Source organism: Bubalus kerabau, chromosome 17 (genome assembly GCF_029407905.1).
Source record: "Bubalus kerabau isolate K-KA32 ecotype Philippines breed swamp buffalo chromosome 17, PCC_UOA_SB_1v2, whole genome shotgun sequence".
Lineage (NCBI taxonomy): Eukaryota > Metazoa > Chordata > Mammalia > Artiodactyla > Bovidae > Bubalus > Bubalus kerabau.
Genome location: NC_073640.1, coordinates 5,791,044 through 5,808,944, shown reverse-complemented (window position 1 = coordinate 5,808,944; position 17,901 = coordinate 5,791,044). Strand labels below are relative to the sequence as shown.

General features: G+C 56.9%; 1 protein-coding gene across 1 annotated transcript in view; it reads left to right on the top strand.

The window, feature by feature from the left end:
* Positions 1 to 9,235: 9,235 nt before the first annotated feature.
* Positions 9,236 to 17,901, top strand: part of BCAR1 (BCAR1 scaffold protein, Cas family member) — a 33,287-nt gene continuing 24,621 nt past the window's right edge. Inside the window, exon 1 of the mRNA XM_055551726.1 lies at positions 9,236 to 9,427. Coding sequence (XP_055407701.1) covers positions 9,416 to 9,427 — 12 coding nt within the window. The 5' untranslated portion in view covers positions 9,236 to 9,415. The remainder of the gene's footprint in view (positions 9,428 to 17,901) is intronic.

The following is a 17,901-nucleotide window of genomic DNA, read 5'->3' as shown; positions in this document are numbered from 1 at the left end:
CTTGTTTTAACCTGTGATATATACCGTGAGCCATGAACCATGCACCAAGCCATTACCATGAACCATGGAAAGTGTACATCCCCACTCTTCAAACATTCTTTGTTATTTTGCTGCTGCCAAGTCACTTCAGTCGGGTCCGACTCTTTGTGACCCCATAGACAGCAGCCCACCAGGCTCTGCCGTCCCTGGGACTCTCCAGGTAAGAACACTGGAGTGGGTTGCCATTTCCTTTTCCAATGCATGAAAGTGAAAAGTGAAAGTGAAGTCGCTCAGTCGTGTCCGACGCGTAGTGACCCCGTGGACTGCAGCCCACCAGGCTCCTCCGTCCGTGGGATTTTCCAGACAAGAGTACTGGAGTGGGGTGCCATTGCCTTCTCCCTTTGTTATTTTAAATGACTGCATAATATTCCATTGTGTGCTTGTATTTATGTCATCAATCTTCTCTGGCCACCGAGGTTGCCCGCCTTTGTTGCTCTACACGATGCTGTGGTGAACTGCCTAGTCCTGGGTCTGGACCTGCATCCCTGACCGTTTCCAGATCCCCGCTACAAGTGGAGCTGTCATCACAAGGAAGGTGCAGGTTTTTTCAAGGCTTTGAAATATGATGCCAAGTTACCTCCCAGAAGGGTCTCCCTCTCTCCAGCAGGGCGGTTGTGCCCCTCTCTTCCTATGTAAACTCTCTGAGAAGACAAGATTCGCAAGGACACTCGTTCTGCCTGTTTGTGAGCACAGTGAGTTTCTGAGCCAGTGCTTTGGGCAAGACGTGTCCATAACCAAAGGGAGAATGGCCCAGGGAAGACTGGCCTCAATGGTCCATGAGTACTAGCACCTTCTGCAGTTCCAGCCCAGGGCTCTGTCTCTGGAAGAAGCATTTGGACTGGGCGGCTGTGATGGTAATTTTTTTGTGCCAACTTGACTGGGCTAAGGGATGCCCCGGTAACTGGGGAAACATGTCTGAAGGGGCTTTCTAGAAATGAGTAGCATTTAAGTGGGTAGACTGACACTGGTGAGAGTCACCAGTGTCGATGGGCATCCTCCAACCCACTGAGGCCGTAGGAGAAGGCCAGGCGAAGGAAGGGCAAGTGTGGTCTCAGACCCCCAGCTAGTCTCGCCCTGAGCTCAGACACCCGTCTCTCCCGTCCATTGGCGCCCCTGGCGCGGGTGCCTGCAGGCTTGGACTAGGACGCGTGCAGCCAGCTCCCTCGGGTCTCCATGGCGCTCTTCAGCCTGTTTGTATCCTACTGTTTCTGCCCATCTGCAGAACCCAAATGCAACAGGAATTTGCCCCCAATGACCCTGCATTTATCTAAACCTAGTTTTGTGGCACATTCATCAGTGAGTCGCTCTAAACATTTTCTGAGACCATTTATCAGGACCTCCCTGGTAGCTCAGCTGGTAAAAAATCCGCCTGCAATGCAGGAGACCCCGGTTTGATTCCTGGATTGGGAAGATCCCCCTGGAGAAGGGATAGGCTACCCACTCCAGTATTCTTGGGCTTCCCTGGTGTCTCGGATGGTAAAGAATCCACCTGCAATGCGGGAGACCTGGGTTCAATCCCTGGGTTGGGAAGATCCACTGGAGGAGGGCCTGGCAACCCACTCCAGTATTCTGGCCTGGAGAATCCCCATGGCAGAGGAGTCTGGCGGGCTACTGTCCATGGGGTCACAGGGTCGGATATGACTGAGCAACTGAGCGCAGCACACATTTATCCTCTCCCTTCTCAGGGATAGTGAGCTTCGTGTGGTTAAGAGGCAGAGCTTCACTTAACTTCTCTCACACTTCCAAGGGGTTCTGAGTTTTGGTGAGCAGGTCCACATTCACCTTAAGTTATCATTCACAACCACGTGGCCTCCACCTCATGGGCTCTCAGTCTTTCTCTCCCCTAACTCAGGCCCCTCTTCCTCTCCTCTGTGGCCTGCCCGTCCTTTTCTCGTGTCAGCTGCCCCTTTGTGTGTCCAGGGCGCCCATGCCCATCCTGACGGGCAGTCAGGTTACACGCGGCTTCCCAACTTGGGGTTCGGACCTCAAACATCAGTTTTGGCGCCCGCTCTCTTGGATTTTGGGCTGCTTCATGCAGTCTCACTTTTGCTGTCTGTACAGTGGGGGTTGACAGTTACGAAGCAACCCAGGCAGACTGGGCCTGGGGCGTCGGCTCCACTCTGCATCCTTAGACAAGGGGGAGCCAGAACTATGTGAGAGCCAGAGCTGGCCCCTGCTGGCAGTTATAGCAAGAGCCGGGCCTCCTAGGATGAGCTGAGCTTGGGTCACCGTAGGCCTCAGGGCTGGAAAGACTCCTTCCTTGGAGATGTGTGAAGGGACTATCTGCGAGGATATCATTTAAGACAGAGCCACATCCTTCTTGAGAGCTGAGACAAGAGGCAGGAACAACACCCTCAGGAAGTTCAAAGTCCCTGGGGCAGCTGCCCTGTCATCTTACGAGCTGAGCTCGTGGCGTTTAGTGTCCCCCCAGGCTGCTGGCTGGCCCAGGGTGGCTGTACCCTTAACCACTGCCGGCATTATTACCTACTCTTCATTGTTCGACAAACCAACAGGCCCAGAGGCCACAGAAGAACAAAGCAAGCTTGCGGCTGCTCCAGAGGGAGCTGTCTTACCCTCACACCTCTGATCTCTGTCGTGGGTTTCCTCCCAGAAGACCGAGGTCCTAGCTGCAGCTCTGTGTGCCTTCTGAAGCACTTCTCTCCCCGGGGGCTCTTCCCTGCACAGGGAAGGGTTTGGGCCTCCAGGCAGCAGCGCCCGCCTCAGGGGAGCCTGAGAAGCAGAAAGCCGGTGGGGGGGAGGGGCGGGGGCCAGCAAAGCAGCCTGTGGTGCTTTAACCGGGAGCCCCACTGGCTCTTCTAGGCCATCCTGACAGCCCGGTCTGTCCAGGACTTCTGAATCAGGGCGCCGCGGCCCTGCGGGACTCTGGGAGGGAGGCGGGGGTGGTCTCAGAATAAAGAAGGAGTGGGGGCTCCCAAAGCTGTGGCTGCTGGGCTGCTTTACTGAGCCCCGTTTGACAGACGGGGTGAAACTGTGCTCAGAGAGTGTACATGCCGTGCTGAAGTTCACGGCCAACCTGCTGCCCAGAGCTGGCCGCCGCGCCCTGCCACCAGAGGCCAAAGGGGCCACTTCCGTCACAGTACAGGCCTCCCTCCCTGCAGTGAGTTCCTTCCGTTTCCATGAGAGTGAGCCTTGCTCCGGGATGAGCAGGGAGGCGCTCCCAGCACCCCAACGCCGACCCTTGGCCTCCAGACAGCACAGCAGCGATGGCAGTGGGGGCCTGGCAGGCCCGCCTCGCTGAGAACAGAACTAGTGCTCTGGGGACTCGCACTGGTCACCCTGGCGTGGCAGCCACTGTTTAATAATTTAGAGAATGTGTACTCATCAGCTGGGAGGCTTCATCCCTGGATTCAGAAACACAGTGCCCTGGGGGTTGCTTCCAGTGGAGAGTGAAATTCCACTTGTCAGGGTCACCGAGAACGCAGGCCTGCTCCTGGAAGGGCTCTGGTCCCTGGGTGTTTACGAACACCGTAGAAGAGAGGAGGCCAGCGGCAGGGCCCCAGGAGCAGGGGTCAGGGCCCGCGGGTCTGCCCAGCTCCGCTGCCTGCTGCTGGGCACCTCCGGCAGCTCCCTTCCCCTCTGTCTGCTGCCTGCTTGGAGGTGACGAGGCTGCCTGGGAACCTGTACTTCCTAGACCTTGGCAACTAACATCTTGCTAACTGCAATAAGCCAGACACAATAGGATTAATATTGTATGATTGCACTTATCTGAGGTACTAGAATAGGCAAATTCATAAAGACAGAGAGAATGGTGGTTGCCAGGGGCTAGGAGAGGGAGGGGAGGTTATTGTTCAACAGGCACAGAGTTTCTACCCAGGAAGATGGGGAAAGTTCTGGAAATGGATAGTGGCAATGGTTAGAGGGCACTGTGATTGAATACTTCCTGCTGCTGAATTGTACACTTAAAGTAGTTAAAGTGAAGTTGCTCAGTGTGTCCGACTCTTTGCGACCCCATAGACTGGAGCTTACCAGGCTCCCCCATCCATGGGATTTTCCGGGCAAGGGTACTGGAGTGGCTTGCCATTTCTTTCTCCAAGTAGGTAAAATGGTAAATTTAACATTATGTATGTTTTACCACAATTTTAAAAAGTGTTTACTATGAGAAAAATTGTACAAATAATGAATATTCACTCAAGAAACATCAGAAGATGGAGGAAATAATTTTAGTTACATCAAAACCCCCTCATCTCCTCCAAAAAGCAACTAAAAAATCTAGTCTCCTGTGAAATTTTAATCCATAAAGAAAGAAAAAGCTCTACTTATTAATCTGTAGAGTATCAAGCACTGAATAGGCCCTCCCTAAATATGACATGCTGGTGAAAAAAATCCAACCCCTACCCCAAGATATCCATACTTGTATTTTGGTATCTACCCTTCCACACTTTGCCCAATGCAAATATACGACATAAATATAAATATGTGAATTTTTATGAAAACAGGGTCCACCTGTACCTATTATTTGAAGCCTCTTTTTCCTTACTTTACGGTATATTATAAACACATCTCCATGCCATTCTACATCATTTGTGGTGGCGCCCAGGACTGAGTTCTGTCCTGGGAATGCTCCATGCACTGTTTCACTGCTGTCTTCTTGAATTTGTGAGTCGCTCCCATAAGGAAAGCTGCAAGTTACATCCTTGCACGTAAATCTCTGGCTACTTGTGAGTGCATTGTTTTGCATGCATTTTTTAGGATAAATTTATGGAATTTCCGGGTCAAAAGTTCCCTGCCTGTTAGAAGTTTTTGCCAGACTGTATGCTGGAGCCACACATGACTTATAGCTGTTCTCACGAACAGCCAGAGATATCTCTTGAACTGAGTGAGAGGGTTCCTGGGCTGGCCAAGTGGGTAGCCACGGTGGAAGTTTAGGCTGTAGTACCTAGTCCGGGAGCAGCTTCAGGGTACCAGGGTCTCCCCCTCCCCGTACACATCTGACTCCCCAGTCTATGATTGAGTTACCTTATAAGACAAAATGTGCTTTGCCACGTGTGATTAAATTAACCATCTTGAAATGGGGAGATTTTCCTGAATTCCCTGAGTGGGCCCAGTGTAATCTCAAGCTTCTTATAAGAGGAGGTCAGAAGGGCCAGAGTGAGAGAAGGAGATGTGATGATGGAAGCAGAGTCTGAGTGACGCGGGGCCACAGGCCAAGGAAGGCAGGCGGCCTCACGCAAGGGAAAAAGCAAGGAAAGGGGTTCTCCCGAGAGCCCCCAGAAGGAATGCAGCCCTCTCAACCCATTTTGGACTTCTGACTTCAAGAACTGGAGGGTAATAAATTCATGTTGTTTTAGCCAGTAAGTTTGGGATAATTTGTTACAGCAGCAATAAGAAACTAATACATCTTCTTCTTGCTACCAGGTCCTAAAACTTCATTGTCTCAGGGATGAGGGTCTCCCTCTGGGCCCAGCAGCCTGATGACCTGAACTTCACTCTCTCCCCTAACCAGAGGCCCTCCAGCAGAGCATACCCAAGGTTCTGTGCACGAGGACAGACAAGGAGGAGCCCTACCCCGGGGGCCTGTCCTTCACCAGACTATGAAATTACCCTTGTTGGAAATTGGACTTGCTTAAGGTCACATGCTAAGGTGTGAGGTGGTGCCAGGACCAAACCCCAGGATCTAGCCTAGCAGGCTAGTGAGGCCCCCCACCCACTCCACTCAACTGAACCTCTTTTCTGTTCCAATCTGACTTGCCTTCCTGAAGAGAAGTAGTCATTCACACTTTAGCATGAGTAAGACAGGACAACTAGCACTGATACTCCAGGTTGATATGGTATTACTACAGAGTAGCAGAGCTCAATTCTCATGCTGAAAACTATGCTTGGGGCGATGCTCCTTCTTATCAACCCCGGGGCTCACAGGGTCCTGCCAGCCACCTCCAACCCTGAAGTGTCTTTCTAGGTCTCTCCCAAACAAACTATTTTGTGTCCGATTCTTTTGTGACCCCATGGACTGTAGCCTGCCAGGCTCCTCTGTTTGTGAGATTTCCCATGCAAGTATACTGCAGTGGGTTGCCATTTCCTTCTGTCGGAGATTTTCCCAACCCAGGGATCCAACCCGCATCTCCTGCACTGCAGATGAATTCTTTTCCACTGAGCCACCTGGGAAGCTCACAAGCAGAGGAGCAGGGTTCAAAGCAGATAATCCTACTTCAGGACTTAGAGCTGCCAGAGTTGGCAGGAAGAAGCATTGGCTTACACAGTCAATGTTTCAAAACCTAGAGATTTTATAAAACAATCTGGATTTCTAGATTCACTTGAAAAATCTGATTCACTAACTGAAATAACTCAACCCAGCCAAAGCAGGAACAATTTGAAGAAGAAAAAAAAGTATTATTGGATTCTAATCCAAAAGTTAAAATAAAATATCCATAAATTCATATGATATAAATGATTGAATAAATAAATAATGGGCACAATTTCCCATACAGAAGAAATACAAATAATTGATGTAGATACTCTATCATCAAAGAGGTGGAACATAACGCCTTTCAAAGGGTACATTGTTGAAAACTGAAGAAAAAAAGAGTCACTTTTTAGCAGAGTAACCTGACAAATGCTGTCTCAGTCAGGAGTTCAAGGTCAACATCACATTGGCAAGAATAAACCCTATTAATATTATGTATCCTTGAAATGATGTGTTGAGAATGTCATTTTACAAACAAACTCTTTTGTGTCCAATTCTTTTGTGATCCCATGGACTGTAGGCTGCCAGGCTCCTCTGTTCATGAGATTTCCCATGCAAGGACACTGGGAGTATATGTCATTTTACCTTCCTCCTAAAAACTCATAACTCCAACCTAACTGTGAGAAAGACATCAGACAAATCCCAGTTGAGGGACATTGTATAAAATCCGTGACCAGTAGTACTCTTCGTATCTGTCAAGATCATCAAAAATAAGGAAAGTCTGAAAAACGGTCACAGTCCAGAGAAGCCTAAGGAGACATGATGACTACATGTAATGTGGGATTCCCGGTGGGATCCTGGAACAGGAAAAGGACAGAAGGGAGAAGGAAGGAAATCTGAGTAGAGTGTGGACTTCAGTGAGTAAGGATGTATGTATCATCGTTGGTTCATCAATGGTGACCAGTGTAGGATCATTACACAGTGCTGCTGGTGCCTCCAAATCCTCACTACACTCTCCTAGGCTGGCAATCCTCTGGCAAAGCCCGGGGCTCAGAGGCTGGGTTTGAGTGTCTAGAGAACTGGGTATGAAGCTTGTCTTTGCCCAGGCTTTGTGTCTGAGTGTGCATTCATTTGCTAAGTTGTGTCCAATTCCTTTTTGACTCCATGGACTGTAGCCCATCAGTCTGCTCTGTCTTTTCCCAGCAAGAATACAGGAGTGGGTGGCCATTTCCTCCTCCAGGGGATCTCCTTCATCCAGGGATCGAACCTGTGTCTCCTGTATTGGCAGGTGGATTCTTTGCTACCTGAACCACTTGAGAAGACACTCTGGCCATGTCCAAATTCCCTTCCATCCAAGTGCCAGGAGCAACCGGAACCCCTGTCTCCCTGGGTCCCTGGTAAACTTTGAGGACACTCCCAGGGTGCTGGTGCCTGCTCAGACAGCCCGGTGTAAACTCCTAGTTGTGAGGTGCCCAGAACCTGTTCTCTGCAGCACCGAGGGAGTCATCCGGGGATCATTTGCCGGCTGGGTAGTGAGGGGGTGTTGGGCGGTGGCGAGCGGGAGCAGCCTTTTTTCACAGACCTGGTCCTGCCTGGTCCTGCTGGCTGCTCAGCACACTGATGGGGCCCCTCTGGCTGCTCCCAACCCCACACCCAAGGCCCTGGGTCCCTGCCTCGGAGTGAGGGAGGGTCTGGCCCGTGTTCTCTCTTCCAGCACTAAGGGATGAGCCTGTGATGGCCTTTCCGGGAAAGTAGTCACAGGGGGTCGGTCGGAGGCACGGATGGTTTTGGAGATTGTGGCCCAGCCGCACCCCTCTGCTGGGTTTCCATTTCCCGGTACCCTGGCCGGGAGAGGACACAGGAACAGTGGGCGATAAGAATTCAGACAGACTGGGAAAGAAAGAAGGGGTGGAGCCAGGCTCCAGCAAGAAGGCGGGGCTGGGGCAGTGTCGGGGTGGGGTGGGGGACCTCTGAGACAGCGCGCCGGCGCCACACTGAACTGCGGCTTCCAGCTCAGGAGCCCCGGGCCAGCTGGATGCGGGCGGGTGGGCGCGGGCAGGACCTCCTGCCAGACACACACAGAAGGCCCTTTGAGGGGGTGGCAGCTGTCACCCCAGACCCCCCTCTGCTTGCTGTGGCCCTGCCTGCCGCCTCTAGTCCGGGAAGCACCCCCCCCCCGGAGCGGAGACAGTTTGTATGTGGTGGGAAGCAGAACAGAGTGGTCAGACCCCCGGTAGTGCCTTCCGGTAGCTGAGGGGGCTCAGAGCCTCAGTCTGTTAGAAGTAACCTTGGGGACAGCAAGGCCTAGCTGGCAGGGGATGGGAAGCAGCTAAGATGCTCAAGTATGTGCCCAGACTTGGGCACCAGGGCAGCTGTGCAACAGCTGAAGAAACTGGGGGTTAACCCAGAGAAAGGAAGGCTCAGGCCCTGGAACGTCTATCTTCGGTGTCTGAAGCCCGGGCTCCGGGGCAGGGCCGGCCCTTTAGCGGGGATAAGCAGAAGGCAGGATCTTCCCCAGAACCCAGGCCAGCTCTGTTCGGTGACCTGGATCAGCCAGGCTGTTTCCGGGGGGTCGGGCGCTCCGCATCCCTGGGGAAGGGCAGTCAGGGGGGCGCAGCGCCAGGGAGGAACGTCCGGCCTCGCTGCCTGGTTGGGGGTACAGAGTGGGGGTAGGGAGGGGTCCCAAGGCCTTCAGCGAGGAGAGCGGGAAGGGTTTCTAGGAGCCCTGATCGGCTGACTTGCAATCGTCCTCAGACACAGGGGCTGGGAGCCCGGCCAGAGAACCAGGCAGGCGCCCAGAGCCCTGGGCTGGGCAAAGTGGGGTTGGGGGTGGGGTGGGCGTTCAGGCTTCCAGAGCCGGCAGGCAGCCAGGAGATGGTGCGCCTCAAGGTGGTCCCTGACGAATGGGTAAAGGGCGGAGACCGAGCCCCGTCGCTGCGTTGGGCCGACAGAAAAACCCCGGGTTCGGGGTCCTCTCCTTTAACGCGGCCGCGGGCGGGGGAGCCCCGAGGGGGAGGGGCGGTGCGGGCAGCGCATGCGCGGCGCGGGCTGGGGAGCCCGGACAGTCCGGCGGCCGGGAGCGCGCAGGAGCCCCGAGAGCGCCGGGACCCCGCGCCGGGAGCGCGCAGGAGCCCAGAGAGCGCCGGGACCGCGCTGGGGGCGCTGAGCGCGGCGGACTGAGCGCCCCGCCTGCCGGCGCCGCTGCCCGCCCGGGCCCCGGGAGCGGCGGCCAAGATGTCCGTGCCGGTGAGTACCGACCGCCGGCCGGGCCCGCTCCTGCCCCCGCCGGGCCCGCAGCCTCGCGCCGCCTGGGGCCGCCGGGCTGGGGCCCCCCCGGGCCCTCTCGCGTAGGGGACTGGGGGCAGCCGGAGGCGGCTCCCCGAGGCCGGCCTCCGCGCCCCCGCCTTTCCCTGCGCCCTCTCCCTGGGGACCCGGGTCGGGCGGGGTCCGCGCTGGCCCCCAGGAGTCCCCCCGCCAGGGTGGCCAGGCCCGGCGGGGAGAGGGCCCGGCCGCTCCCCGGGACACACTCCAGGCGGCCGGGCCGGCTGAGGGGGCGGGGTCCGCGTCCCCCCACCGGGGGTCCGCCTGGGACTGCCGCCTTGCGGTGCTCAGGGGCCTCCCCGGCCGGGGCCCGGGTGTTCCTCTCGGAGACCCCTCGCGCCCGGGCCGGCTTAGCGGTGGGGATCTGCGCCCACCCTTTAGAACCCGAGGATGCACTCTCCAGGAAGCGTACCTCTGCCGCTGAAGCCCCCATGGGTGCAGGCCCTCACCTCTTCTTCCCCCCTAGCCGTGGGGCTTCTTTTCTCACCTGGCACCCCCTGCTGCTACCCCAGCAGGCGGCTCGGGCGACCCCACCCCGGGCTCCACACAGGCCGGTCACCTGGAGGCATCCGAGCCCGGCCTGCGCGGATGGCCAGTGGTCCCCGCAGCCCTTGATCACCAGGTCTCAGGTGCAGCCCCCAGCCCGCTTTGCAGAGGCACCCACTGAGGTGGGGGCTGCTTCCCTGCTTCCTGCCGGGAAGAGGGCCTTGTGCTGTAAAGCCCTGGCCTCCAGCCATTGTTTCTCTGCGGCCTTTAGGGGTTTTCCCTCTGACAAGAGGGGGCAGTGGTCCCCGGGTGCCTATCCACCTGGCCTGTCTGTGGAACTGCTTCCCACTTGGGGGACCCCATCCTTACGATGAGGCAGACTGTTTGGGGCTTCTTGGCAGGGCAAATGGCCTTTTAATTAACCACCATAGAGTACGCGGAGATTACTGGAGAAGAGATGCTGTGTAAGAGCAAAGCATTGTTATTATGGAATTAAAGATCCCAGCTCCTGCCCGCCTCCAGAAGCGGTTAATGCAGAGTTACAGATGAAAAAATTAGGGCTTCCAGACCGTGCTGATGTGAACCCCCCACCCCCGTCTGTTCTGGTTCTAAGCATAATTGCCTCATCTTTAGGAAGAAAGAAAGAAGACAGAAAAGGCCTGCCAAGTCCTTCTCCTGCTCTGCCTTCCTGCAAGGCTCTGGGTCCTTTCTGGCTCAGGGCATCAGGACACCTTCCCTGACCCTGTTGGGCACTGACCGGAGAGATGAGGTGGACCATCTAAGCCTGCCCAAGGGCCAGAGTCTCCAGGGCACGAGTGAACAGGGAATGAGACTTTTAGGCTACATCAGAACCTGGACGGCCTAAGTTTGGGAGGTCCGTGCTCGATTTGGTGTGGTTTTCCACAGTCACAGCAAAGGTCTGGATACAGGGTCTGGGGTAGCACCCAGACCCCTCGCCTGAGCACTCTTGGCAGCCCTCCTGGGCTCTGTGCCTCCGTGGCTCCGTCTCTAAGAGGAGAGGGCTGGTGGGAGGGCCAGGCTCTGGGTGTGACTTGCGCAGACAGGCACCGCTGTAGACACCTGCCCTGGACACCTGTGGTCCCCTTCTGCCCCGTTCGTCCACACTGCCAGCTCCACATTGTTTGCCACCCTTCCACCTGCAGCTGCAGTCCTCGGAGGTTCTGCAGGGGGAGTGGGGGCCTCACCCTCTGTGCGCACATGCCGGGCTATCGGGTCACCCTGGGCCTCTCCTGGGCCCCCTGGTGATGTGTGAACTGGTGGCAGTGGGAAACAAAGTTCATTTTGGGAGCAGCCATGAAATGTTCCGAAAATTGCTTTCATGTGCTGGTGAGTGGTGAGGCCAGCCTCCTGCTCAAGCCCTGCTCTGGGAACCCAGAATGATGACCGCCCACGTGGTGCTCACAGACACGTTTGGGTTTTAAGCATACCCGTTCATTTGGGCAGTCTTTTCCTGGATGGGGCTGACGCAGGCACTTTGGCCCACAGCAATTACCAGATGCTTCAGAATGGGGTGGGAGGCAATGGTGGGCGGCAGGAGGGGGCGAAGAGGTTGGGACAAGCCAGATTGGGCCAGGGGGTACCTCCTGAGTGTCAGAGCAGGGGGACCCTCCAGGGATCAGCTGGTCTCACTCCATCATCTGACCCACATGCAATCTGGGGCTTCCCTGGTGGCTCAGACAGTAAAGAATCTGCCTGCAATGCAGAAGACCCGGGTTTGATCCCTGGGTCAGGAAGATCCCCTGGAGGAGGGCATGCAACCCACTCCAGTGTTCTTGCCTGGAGAACTCCACGGACAGAGGAGCCTGGTGGGCTACAGTCCATGGGGTTGCACAGAGTCAGACACGACTGTACGACTAACTGGGGCCCAGAGAGAGAACAGCATGCAGGGTCCTCCCGACTCCCTGCCTCATATCCCGCCTGTGCTCTGAGCTGAGGGCAGAGTTGACACAGCACCAGGAGAGGCACTTTCTGGCTGTTCTCTGAAGTCTCCCTTCCTCTCGGGCATGGCTGCTCAGTGCCCAGGCCTGCCTCCTCTCTCTGGGCAGGCAGGAAGCATTTGGTAAGGGAAATGGCTAGGTTTCTCACCTGAGACCCCTGGTGGGCACTGGCATGATCTGAATTTAGGAGTGACACTGCCCCCCAGCACTGTCAGGTAGGAAGCCAGCTTCCAGCTGGTAGAGAAGTTGTCTGCTGCCTGTTCCTGCCTCTTGTTCCCTGTCTGTGAAATGGGCACAGCTGCTCCAGCCTCTCCTCTGCTCCTGTATTAAGTAAGGGATGGGTTCTTTCAAGGAGCGAGGTGCTGACGTGTGTGGAGCATTCCCTGTGCCGAGTGCTGGGCTCGAGGAGGTCTTGTCGTCCTGCACAGTTGCACGGCCACTGGGGGATGGGGCCAGGCTGGGAACTGAGTCGGGCGGCATCCAAAGCCAGCAAGCGAGCGTGGCCTCTGTAATTGTGGGGGCTGCGGCCTGCTGGGCTGTACAGAGGCCAGGGCCGCTAAGAGAGTGCCCCTCCGCTCATGGCTTTCTGAGCATGAGTTCAAGTCAGCCCTTCAGCACCCATGGGATGTGGGGCTTCTGGGGTTCCCGATGGCCAAGCAGCTCTCCGGGGAGGTGCGGCAGGGCAGGTCAGCCCATCGGGAGACCCACAGAGCAGGAGTGGCACCTGGTTGAGCCTCTGCCAACGGTCCCAGGGTGCCCTTTGTACCTGGCTCTGTGTCAGTTGCTGCTGCTGCTGGAGAGCTGGCCAGGGGACCGGGCGGCTCCGGCCTGGGCAGCCAGGCCAGCAGCGGCGGGGGCCTGGGAGAATGGGTGCAGAAGAGAGCAGTGGAGCTTGGCAGAGCCCAAGTCCAAGGTCCTCGATCCAGGCTCCAGGGTGCCAGGCACACCCCTCCCACCGGCCTTGGGCTGCGCGGGAAGTGACCTCCGACCCCAACCCCGCCTCGCTCCCCATCTCTCCTCTCGCTCAGCAGAGGGCCCCCTGCAGGAAGCCCTCCAGGATTCCCAGCGGTGGTCGTGCACTCCTCAGGGGGGTTGCCTTGTTGCTGTCAGGCTCCTGGGGCAGGACCTGGGCTGCCTGGCTCCTCCCTGTCCAGTCTGCTCTGATCGCCTGCCGAGGAGGTGGTCCCGGGAGCACTGATGACCCCCGGCCAGCCCCCACAGCCTGGGGTCTGCGTCCCTGCACAAGCCCTGGAAGCCCGGCTGGGGGCTGATGGGGCCCCAGAGAGTCGCTTCTGGAGGGACGATGTTTGGCGGGTCAAGGGCCAGGGCTCTAAAATGATGGGGCAGGGTCGTCTGTACCTTGAGCGAACCCCTGAACCTCTCTGAGTCTGTGTCCTCTGTGTTCTGGGGATTATAAGGGCACTGAGCTCTTGGGGTTTTATGAGATCTTGGCGAGGTTTGCAGAAAGCTTTCTGTAAGAGGCTAATAAGTCATAGTAGCTACTGTTGTTGAGGTTATTATCTTTATCCTGCCACCAGTGGCTGGTACGGTAGCCAAGACCCATTTCTGGCTCCTGCACAACCAGCCCCCTGCCCCCGTAATTCTCCTTGGCCTGCCCAGTCTGCCTCCAGTAGCCCTTTTTTTGTGGCCCATTCCTGCCAGGGCTTAAGCCATGGGATGACCCTGGCCACTTCCCTGCCTGGCTATTTGGATCCCTGTCTCAGCCTTGGATGGACAGGTACTTGCCCTCACCCAGTAGATGGAGTGCCCTCCAGTGGGGCCAACAGCAGACCCACTGTGCCCCAGGCCGGCTGGATGCCCTGCCCTGAGTGCCCTCAAGAGTGGGTGCCGTGTAGCAGCAGATGGAAGCTGCTGGATCGGTGGGTGCTGGGCTGATTTCACATGTGTCTGGAGCAGCCTGCCTAGCATGGGACAGGCAGGGTCCTGGGTGGGAAGGAGACACCATGGGGTGGGTCCTGGCCCTTCAAGGAGGGGTCTCTAGTTTGTGGGTGAGGCAGGACCGCAAGGCTAGGAGGCTGCCCCTCCCGACCCCGCTCCCGTGGCCCAGCAAGAGGTGTGCCTGCTGCCCTCAGCTGCGCCTCCCAGCCTCTGACGGGGCTTCATCACAGCTGCCTGCTCTGATTGCATCCTAGTCTCACCCCATCGTTTCTTCGGCTTTCTCTTAGTTTGCTGGACCACTGTCTCCCTCTCTTCAAGACAAAGATTTGGGGATTGGTCAGGGACCTGGGAGGTGGTGATGGCTGCCCGCTAGGAGAACTGGTCACAAGTTACAGCTTTCTAAAGTTAATCCCTTCTCTAAGGTCTTTTTTTTTCTTTTCGTAATTCAATTTTATTATTTAAACCCTACCAAATTCCAGTAAGGATTTGAAACAGATTATAGTGAAGGACAGAGTTTGGGATCATCGCAAAATCCAGAACTCTGTAATGTATGGGGAAGGTAGGCATACAAATTTGACTTGAAGCTTCCTGATGGCCAGGGCAAAAAGGGTAACGCGGTGGGTTTAGGATTGCCAATTCCTACTTTTGGGTATTCCTAATGCTCTTTATTGTTTCCTCTGTGATTTGTTTTATTTTTACCAGTTGAGACTCTCTTAACTGAGAAGGTTTTCTATGTAGTGAAATGGACAGACGTTAGGTGTACAGTTGGGTAAGTTTTGACTAATGTAGACCCCATGTAACCGTCAATCGAATCAAGATGTTGAGCCTGTCCGTCATCTCAGAACGTTCACAGGTACTACCTTACTGTCAAGTGTGCCCCAGCCCTGTGACATGGTCAACATTCTGGTTTCTTTTTTTTTTTTTTTTCAAAAGGAAAAACTATGATTATCCCATGACCTTGTTCTGGACATTCATTTTTTATTGGCGTGGAGTTGATTGACAGTGTTGTGTTCGTTTCTACAGTGGCCAGCATTGTGATTTCTCTCGTCACGGCAAGGTTTCACCTATTCTTGAACTTGATGCCAGCAGAAGCATATTATAGTGTATACTCTTTGGGGTCTGACTTCATTCAGCAAAATGATTTTGAGAGTCTCACCCACAGGGTATTTATCAATAGTTCTGTCTTCACTGCTGTGCTGAGCAGTCCACTGCTGACTCTGAGTTTATGTATGTCCTGCTCTCTTGCTGATGGATGTCTGTCTCTAGTCCTTGTGTGAGGAGGGCTTTTAATAGTGGAACATACTAGTGTTGTTGGTGGTATAATACCCTATTTCAGTATTTTATAAAACCTGATATCCAGGGCTGTGTGCCTTGAGGCATGCCCAGAGGTGGCTGTGTTCCCTAAGTGCCAAGTTCCCCAAAGTACCGTGATTGTTCAGAGCGGTGTGACGTGTGCCTTCTTGTCCACAGCCCTCCCCAGGTATCCGGGGCTTGAATCCCCTCTTCCCAGGGCCCGTACCTGCCAGAGCTCCTGGTGGGGAGAGGCTTCTAGGAGGAGATGGAGCTCTCCTGGGAGCGGCCCCTGTCTCTCCACCCTCCCTGGCCTGGACGGATTCCTGGGCTCCCCACTTTGTCCCTGGCTGCCCGCCAAGGTTCCCCGCCAGGCAGTCACTCCACAGGCAGGTCCCAAGGACACCTGAGCCCTCAGGAAGCTGCAGTGGGGGAGGCTGGCCTGAGAGCCGCCCTGCTCCGCGTGCTGCGCTGCACACCCGGGCAGTTGTTGGCATGCCTGTGCTATTTTTTACAAACCTTGACTTACTTTTTTCTGTATAATGATAATGAGCCTGAGTAAAAGAGTCACACGCTGCTCAAATGCCACCTCAGCGAGGACCCCTAGCATCTGTATAAAGAAGCCCCTCTCTGTGTCGTTCTCCCCGACATCCCGTGTCTCTCCGCTTGCTCCCTGCACCCACCCTGGAGTGGACGCTCCCTGAGGACGAGGACTTGTTTTCTGGCAGTGGTGTCCCAGCGGGAGCGGGTGCTGGAGGGTGTCCTGATAGACCCTGTTACGGCCACACCCAGTCCCTGGGCTGAGGGGAGACCTTGCCCACCTCTCTGCCTTGGCTGGGGGTCTGGGGGCACCTGGGCTTTGCAGAAAGGTTTTTGCTGCAGAACCGTTCAGGGGATGTGGAAACACAGGGCTGGGGGTGGGGGGCCTTACTGGAGGGCACTTGTGCACAAGGTGTGGGTGCCCAGGAGCATGCCTGGTGGGGCAGGGCTGGTGTGTAAGGCAGAGGCATGAGTGTGCCTGCAGCGTCCTGGCCAGTCCCAGAGGCTCTGAGAGACACAGTGACCACGGAGGGCCCCACGCCGGGTGGAATCAGAGCTCCTGGCCTACAGGCCAACCCGGACGAGAACTGGTGGGCCCGGGGCGCGTGGAGCCCCCTGCAGGCTGGAGCAGGCGCAGGCGGGGGGCGCCGTAGCTGTGCTGTCCCTGCGTTCATGCCGGCCTGGGCTCCTGAAGTCCCCTCCTGTGACCCCACCGGCCCCCCGACCCCCACTGATGTCGGGGTCACACCGCGGCCCCTTGGGGGCCGTGGTGGGTGTCGGCACCTGTCCTCTGGCAGAAGCAGGTGGGGGCGGCAGATGGCATGTGCGGTTGCCCCTCCCCTTGCCCTCGCGCAGGGGCCGGTTGCCATGGGAGAGGCAGGCAGATGGCAGGCTGGGGCTGCTGACCACACCCTGGCCCTGCCGCCCAGGCTGCCCGCCAGAGCTCAGCCGCCCAGCTTTCTCTCCGAGGACAGGGGCTTGTCCCCGGCTCTCCCTTCCCCTACCCCCACCCTCCCCCAGGCAGTGTTGAGGGGCCACTGCCCCGGGGACTGGGGTCCCAGTGCCAGGGGAGGGGCGAGGACCTGGGGACTGGGGTCCCGGTGCCAGCGAGGGGCAGGCCTCCCTGTGCACACAAAAGTGCGGAGCTGGTTGTTGGTTCTCTGAGGCACACCGGGAGGGGGTACAGACAAGAAGGGGGCACTCAGGCTACTGGGGTCCGCACCCAGGGCTGGGGCAGAGAGGCCCTGGGAAGCGCCCCAGCCATGTGAGCAGAGCCCCTCTCTGAAGGCAGCACCTCCCTGCAGGTGCCTCTGCGCCTGCTTAATTTTCAAATTAGAAAATCAATTAAAAAATTAGGAGAAAAAAAAAATTAGGAGACTGTGCTGTCCTTGAAAGAGCCTGAGAGCGGGGGAGGGAGCTGCTGGAAGGTGGGGGCGCAGGATCGGCAGGGGTCCAGGCCATGCACCCCCAGCCCTGCCTCTGCCCCCACCCCTCTGCCTTGGTCCCGCCCTTGCACCCAGGCCCCTGGGGGCTGACCCGGGGCCCTGTTGGGGGACTGGAGCCCACCCCACAGCGGGTCACCACCATAATGACACATGCACACCCGTGGTTTCTCCACCGGAGGCAAGGCTTCAAGGCTCCAGTCCCCGGGCTCTGCTCTGTCTGGGGTCCCCTGGGGTGCTCTTCTGTGGGATCATGCCCTGGTAGCCGGTTTGCATTTTGTGGCTCTGTCAGTTCCCGGAGGTGTGACGGGGCGAGGCCCTGCCCCGGCCCGAGCCTCTGGGAGGGGATGGTTCTGTCCTGGCCCCGGGAGGGCGGTCTGTGTGGCGGAGGCAGTGTGACAGCGGCTCCTGGCGCAGCTGGGCCTGCGCGGTGTCCTGCCCCCTCGCCCGCAGGGCTGGCTCCGGCCGCAGGCTGCCTTGGAGCCTGCCGGTGTGCGTGGCCAGCCCAGGGCTGGGCGTCCACTGCGGCCTTCTAGAGGCATCGTTTCTTCCTGTCCCTGCGGCTGGCAGCCCTCACCTCCGGCCTCAGGAAATCCTTCCCTGCTGCTGCGCCCGGAGCCGGCCGGCCCCCCTCGGTGCTGCTGGGAAAGCCCAGGCTTAGGAGAAGGCGGCTGTCCGAGTCACTTGGAGCTAGCCATTTCAGTCCACGCTTCACTTGGCATCAGCATTTTCTTGCATGATTTTAGCCTTTAAAAATGGCCATCTTAATAGCTGCACAGGATTC